Source organism: Palaemon carinicauda, chromosome 23 (assembly GCF_036898095.1).
Source record: "Palaemon carinicauda isolate YSFRI2023 chromosome 23, ASM3689809v2, whole genome shotgun sequence".
Taxonomy (NCBI): domain Eukaryota; kingdom Metazoa; phylum Arthropoda; class Malacostraca; order Decapoda; family Palaemonidae; genus Palaemon; species Palaemon carinicauda.
In genome coordinates, this window is record NC_090747.1 from 39,834,969 (window position 1) to 39,842,468 (window position 7,500).

General features: G+C 34.5%; 1 protein-coding gene across 1 annotated transcript in view; it reads right to left on the reverse strand.

Moving 5' to 3' along the window:
* Positions 1–4,201: 4,201 nt before the first annotated feature.
* The window catches only part of LOC137617547 (zinc finger BED domain-containing protein 5-like), a 19,009-nt gene continuing 15,710 nt past the window's right edge, over positions 4,202–7,500 (reverse strand). Inside the window, exons 3-4 of the mRNA XM_068347560.1 lie at positions 5,015–5,206; positions 4,202–4,867 (exon numbers count right to left, since the gene is read on the reverse strand). Of these exons, the coding sequence (XP_068203661.1) occupies positions 4,202–4,867; positions 5,015–5,206 (858 nt within the window). The remainder of the gene's footprint in view (positions 4,868–5,014; positions 5,207–7,500) is intronic.

Here is a 7,500-nt window from a genome sequence, read left to right on the forward strand (position 1 = left end):
ATGCGATATTTCTGATTCTGTTCATTTTAACCCAAAGTAAGTTTTGGCGAAGTCTGATATAGATGATCATGATGATGATGATGATGATATACACAAACTCATATATATATATATATATATATAATACACACACACACACACACATATATATATATATATATATATAAATAATATATATACACATATATACACACACACACACATATATATATATATATATATAAGAGAGAGAGAGAGAGAGAGAGAGAGAGAGAGAGATCGTTTATCCTTAAATAATATAACTCTAACAGTAACAAAATATGTAAAGGTTTATAAAAATGGCTGAGTGATAATGTTCTACTCTGTAAAAATAATTACAAATGTAAGTTCCCTAGTTTTTTTTTTTTTTTTTTCCAAACAGTTAATGTAGGGAAATTAAGAAAGATCGATAGAACATTGAATAGTGACAATGCAGATTACTAAAAACTGCTCATCAAAAACAGACTTTGTGAAATATGGTTCTGTTGTTTAGTGTCAACAAAAGCCAGTGTTAACTGGGTTAAAATCATTTTGAAATACAAAGAATCCGATAATGTCAGTCACTTATTCGTTATTCAGTACGTCATTGAAGCATAAATCATAACATTATAACTTTCAATGGTTGAAGAGAATCTACAAGTCAATTGAGTTTCGCTCAAAGGAGATGATATATTCCTAATAAAAAGAAATCAATATTTAAGGATTCCCTAAACATTGAGTTATTTTTAAGAAGAACGAAGCGGGAGACAATGATTACTATTTAATTCACTTAAACCTGGGTGTATGGACAATGCATTGATGGTAGAGATGCCGGGTGTGCACAAAGGCAAAAAAAAACAATTAGGTAACGATAATGTCGCCATGTCTTAAGAAGCAGTGTTCTGGGATTACCCATTATCGAAACAACATAAACTTAGGATACCAGTGGATCATATTGGGTGTCTCTCTCTCTCTCTCTCTCTCTCTCTCTCTCTCTCTCTCTCTCTCATACACGAATATGCTTCTTAAACCAAGATGTGTTATAGCTCTATTACCATCTTAGTCATATCAGAATGACTGTTTTTTCATAAATGAATGAAAATTTTCAAACTTCTCTCTCAATTTCAATGTTTCCAGTAAAGTAATCTCCCTCAAAATGGATAAATGAATTTTCTTAAAGATATAATTACATTTAATTGCATAATCAATTGATAATTTTAGTAACATCCCTTTGTTTATAATCTGTTTTAATGCAGAGAACAACCCTTTTCAGATATATTTAAAATTGTATATAATCTTCACATCATATCAATCTACCAGGCATTTTAAAGGAATGTATAAAAGATCTCTGATTTACAATTTTCAAAATACAAATGTTGTTATTCCAACGAATGATGATTCCTGCAAAAGAGGAAGAAAACGGTCTAAGATTCTTTTAATATTAACTAATTTGGTCAAATATTTGGAATTTTGTCTAAAAGACCATTTCATCCAGATATTTAGTCTCAAACTGATTTGTCTAATGGAAATATTATTCTAGTGTTGATTAATCTAAAATTAATGTAAAAGACAGTATGATAATATTAAAACCTAAATTGAAAACTTCTCTAATTATATAAAATAAGCAAGTACTTGTTTCATAAATGTGCATAAAAAAGTAACCTGAAATAAATATGAATATACAGTACTTTGGGTTCAAAGTCTTACAAGCCAGAGCTTGTAAAATATATAAAATATCATTATTGGTTCTCGTTCAAAACAATTAAGATTCTCTCTTCACATTCTATTTTTTTTTCTTTTCCCTTTAGTTAAATGTTACACTCTCCTCGAATAATGCATTCAAATAGTTTTTCCACATTCTTATGATGCTGATTTTTCAGTTCGCTGATCAGCTGAAAAGTCCAGCAGAAGCACAACATAGTAATATCTACTGTATAACCACTTGATGCCAAAATTCGACTTTATTTTGAGTCCTTGGAATATCAAGTTCTATCCCTTATTGTATTGGCCAAGGCCAAGAGAGAGAGAGTCTGCTCCTTGGAGGTCTGCTCACTTCCCCCAAACCCTCCACGTAGGCATAGATCTGTCTGCCTGCTTCCTGCGACACCAGATGATTTACCATAAAAAGAAGGCGGAGGGGGGGGGGCATTTTATGGTGGAAATTACTACGTAATCACCATAATTTTTTAGTTACTACCAATCTAAAGTCACTAATAAGGATGCATTTCTTCTACTGAACTGAGTTTTGTAAATGGAAAGTTTTTTGCATATTCACTTATGTTATTTATCATCAATGTAAAGTGACGAACTATTTTCCTAAACAAAGTATATCAAAGTATAATTGTTTGGGACTTTCGTATTTGAAGACTGCGTCTTTGTTATAATAATGGTGTGTAATTTAGCCTCATTCATAATTAGTTAAGAAATTCGTGTTCTTATATCTTTTCGAGATTTGTATACATGTCTTGAGCAAGTGGACGTAAGTCTCGTATTTTGGTTTATATATGGCCTATCTATATTAAGGTTATTATTGATCCTCATACATTCCATAATTTTCATTATCACTTATATGACATAATGATTTGCTGCACCCGTTTACTATGATGATGATGAAGTCATTTTGGTCGTCAGGGCAACAAACTGAATATCCTAGTGATATATGTTTATCATGAACTTCATGTCACCGCTTATGTGATCTAAGTATACTCGTTGCTTAATAATTTGAATACTTTTAATGAGCGTATAAAGACGGAAATTAATATGCTGTTTCACCTAAACACTTTGCAAACCTTAGATGTACGTCTCACATATTGCAATTGTTTTCCTCATTTCGTAATTCCCGTTTTTAGGGGAACTATTGAGAATTATTTTTTTTTCCTTTTTAATTTCCCGATGCTTATATTTGCCTCCATCAACGCAACATACATACAGCATTTCACACCGTTATATGATGGCAAATATTAAAGTCTACCTTGTTCACAAAAAGCTCTTGAAAGAAAACGGAAGTGTTTTTATTTTAGTTACTGGGCTGTAGTGCGGTGATCACTGAAAGAGTTTCTCTACCATTGAGCTGTCTGAGGCGTCATCTCTTGCGTAGTTACCCCATATGAGAAGCTACTCCACCTAATTAAGTTGAACCCCTCTCTCTTGGGCTTGGTACTGGCCATAATGAAGGCGGATAATAAGAGGGAGATTGCATTTCATAAGCTAGCAATACTATCCGTATAGTTCTCCTAACATTATGTTTGTTGAAGCAATTGATAATATGAATCCCTTCTTCTGGAATAATGTCCTGAAGTTCTAGCCATGCAGCCTTGATTCCACTGGCAGGTAAGAATGCAAGTGTACCATCTGTAGGATATTTCAAGATATTTTTTCATCAGTACTACATAAGGCTCTTAGTAAACACGCCATTGGCAACGTTATAGGACGAGTCGTTTTAGACCATATGGGGTTGTGGTGGCCTAGTGGTAGCATTCTCGACTGGTGATTGCTAGACTGGGGTCCGAGTCTCGCTCAAATTCATTAATTCCTACTGTTGCTGCAACCTCACTATTCTTGTAAGCTAAGGACGAGTGCGGTTGGGGAGCCTATAGGTCTAACTGCTGAGTCATCAACTGCCATTGAGTACCAGCTTGGATTAAGAGGGGGCTTGGGTGTTGATCATATGTAATGTGGTCAGTCTCTAGGGCAGGGGTTCCCAACCTTTTTGCACTCGCGACCCCTTTGCTAAAAATCTGAAACCCATGCGACCCCCTAATTAGGGCTTACTATCATCAGCTTAATTTTCCTTTTATTTTCTGTTAAGTTAAGGAGAGGGAAAGAAACATCTAAGAAAACATTTAAAATTGCTGTAATTATTTATTAGCAAATTAAATCATATTGGTCCAACCTGAATTCACAAAGAGAACATATATTTCTTAAAATAATATTAACATAGGTTTGAACAGCTAGTGGGATGCCTGATGTTGCATTTAAGCCGCAAGCTTTGAAATTCGTGGCCGAACGTTTGTCAGAGCCAGTCTCATGTCATCTCCAACATCCAATCTGTTCCTATTCTTTGTTTTCATATTGACAAGAGTGGAAAATCCTGCTTCACACAAGTAGGTAGAAGCAAATGGAACAAGGACACGTAAAGCTATTATGCTGATTTTGGAGTATGACTGATACATACCGCACCAGAACTGAGTCACGGATTTCACCTTCAAGAGATCACGAGCTGAAAGTCATTCCTTAGAGACAGATATTCATCTTGGATTTCATCTGGTATGCTGGATACATCACGTTCAGTACAAAATGGGTTCCTTACCAGGGCCTCCTGTTCCTGTGAAAGCTCAGGGAAGTAACGCTTAGCTTCCTTTTCTAGAGACTGAAGATGTTCGGTAATCTCATCCTTGAAGAACTGATCCCGTTGGATGTGAGACTCATCCATCACTCCACAAAGTTTTTCAAACATAGCGATGTTTCCAAGATTGGTTTTCCGACGCCAGTTTTGCAGTTTGGAAACAAAGGCACGAAGACTATCTTGAAAAAGGAGAACATGTGTTTCCCTTCCTTGAAACTTCAAATTGAGCTTGCTTAGCTGGTCAAAAATGTCGGCTAGGTACGCAGCCCTTTTATTCCATGCTTCATCTTCGAAGTGGACAACAAGATCTTTCTTTTCTTGAGTCTCCAGGAATAGCTTTATTTCATCTTTCATTTCAAAGATACGATTAATAACGTTTCCTTTCGACAACCAACGTACTGCTGTGTAGAAGAGAAGGACTTCGTGGTCAGCATTCATGTCTTTGCATAGTTCTTTGAATAGGCGAGTGTTGAGTGCTTTAGTCTTGATATAATTTACAATTTTGATTACAGATTCAAGCACTTCCTGCAGAGAAGCAGAGAGAGTCTTACTGGCGAGAGCATATCAGTGAATCATGCAGTGGATGCCCTTTGCTTGAGGTGCTAGCTTCTTCACTCTCGATTGGAATCCTGATTTCGATCAGAGCATAGCCGGTGCCCCATCCGTACAAACCCCACACACGTTTTCCCATTGGAGATCTTCCTCTTGGAAAAAAGTTGAAACTTTTTCCATGACATCATCAGCTTTTGTTGTGGTTTCAAGTGCACTGCAGAATAAGAATTCGTCTTTAATGTCACCTGAATTAATGTATCTCACGAAGACAAGCAACTGAGAACATGAACTTACATCTGTTGACTCATCGAGCTGAAGGGAAAACAAAGGGGAACCCTTAATTTCAGTCAAAACCTGTTCCTTCACATCCATAGACATTTTAGAAATGTGCCTCTGTAAAGTATTATTTAACAGGGATACTTACTGCATCTTTTTTGCACTGGCTTCTCCAAATCTAGGGCATTGTCCTGCTTGATAGGGCAACGTTACTGTTCCTTGCCTCTGCCATCCATTAGCGGCTTTTAGACCATTAGTTAAGCATCAAACGAATCAAGATTTTTAAACCCCGTTTTACGTGAGTCAGAAACAAGTGTCAATACATTTCTGGGAACAATATTAAATTATTACTATTTTTATAAAGAATATAATTGAAACTCATGTTTTGCTAAAAAGAAATGAGGAGTTGCTTAATACTTAATTCAAGTCAGAGTAAGTACCTCAGATTTCCTGGATGCTGATACCTATATTGGCCTCCAGTACCAGATAAACATAGAATAGTGGTTAGAAAATGACATTTTAATCAGAGTTTATTTCATTAATACAGTGTACAGCATATTCCTATACTTTTAAATCTTAATGGTAATGTATATAATCAGTCCATGACGTACGATTTAGCACTTTTCGTGTATGAGGACCAGAAGGGAAAGCTCTATCCCAAACATTCGATGAGTGTAAAACGAATGTAGAAAATCAACATCATGACAGTGACTTAATATGATTTCGTGCATTAGAGAACTGCCAGTTAGTATTGCTTTGCATGAAACTATGATGATGACTATGTTATTCTGTGTGAAAGTTCGCAGGAGGATGTCTTATATAATATTAGCGGCATTTTTCGTATTATTTCAGAAGCAGGTCTACTGAAAGCTATTTAACTTTTATATGAATATTTTTGTTTTTATGGTTTCAAGTAGAATTAAATTTTATAGTTTATTTATAACAAATGATATCGGCGTCAATGACCTGCGATATAAGGATGCCAGAAAACCCAGAATCCTTCATTCATTGAAAATTCGCCTGCTATTCGGAAGGATTCCCAGTGTTGTAAACATGTAAACTGCAAAGCTCTAAGCAATACAAATTTTAGTTTCTTTTGTTGATCCACATATTCCATACCTTTGGATATATAGATATATTTAGACTTATATTGGTTGCTCAGCCAAACAGTTTTCTCTCCCAAGTTTAATCTTTACACCGAAGACGTTTAAATATACTTTTGTTATTTTTAAAGACTGGTATATAAAGTTCCCAATTTGTCTTTCTTACATTTTGCAACGAAAACTTATCACTCTATTAATTAGTCATGGGTCCTTTGGCTGGGTAAATAGTACATTGGATCCTTTCAGTTAAGGCTGATTTTTTCCTTTACCTACGCTTACACCAAACAGCCTTTTCTTTCCTCATACACCTGACACCACTAAGATAATTGAAAAATTCTTTCTTCGTTCGAGGGTTTGTTTATTTCACTGTAATTGCTCAGCGACTACTTTCCTTTTGGCAATGGTAAAAACAATTTCTAGGAGTAGGACACTAAAATTAAACCTTTGTTTTCCAGTCCTGGGTAGTGCGACAACTTCTGTACAGTGGTCTTCCAAAGTCTTGGGTTAGAGTTCTCTTGCTTGAGGATACGCTCCGACACACTCCTCTATGTTTCATCGTTTCCTTTTCTCAATAGGATATTTTCCTTATCGGAGCGCTTGTGCTTATAGCGTCCTGCTTTTCAAAATAGCTTTTAACCCAGCTAGTAATAATAAAATTCTCTCTCTCTCTCTCTCTCTCTCTCTCTCTCTCTCTCTCTCTCTCATTGTATAGCAATGTCGTCGTCATATATGCCACTTTCCTTATTATATTACTGAATTACCGATACATTTTCATGATATTAAAGTTAAAATATCTGAAATTTATATGCTTGATTACATTCGGATAACGATCTTGAAATGAAAGTATAATTTAATTTGGGACACTTTCGAGCGCAGTAGTAGGAAAGGTATTTTGTTCTTTGAGTAAAATCCTTTCTTTTTAAATGTTGAATTCAGAAAACAAAAGGATCCACTAAACATTTTTTATATCATAGATTATATTTTCATTTAAGATTGAAGTTCATAATTTATGTTGATAAGTTTTCGCAATAAATCTCTCTATGCCTTCATATCTGAAAGGGAATATGTTGATTATAACCACAATTTTCGTAAGGAAAAACCATATATATATATATATATATATATTTATATATATATAAATATAAATATATATATATATATATATATATACGTATATATATATATATATATAATTTATATACGTATATATATATATATATATATGTA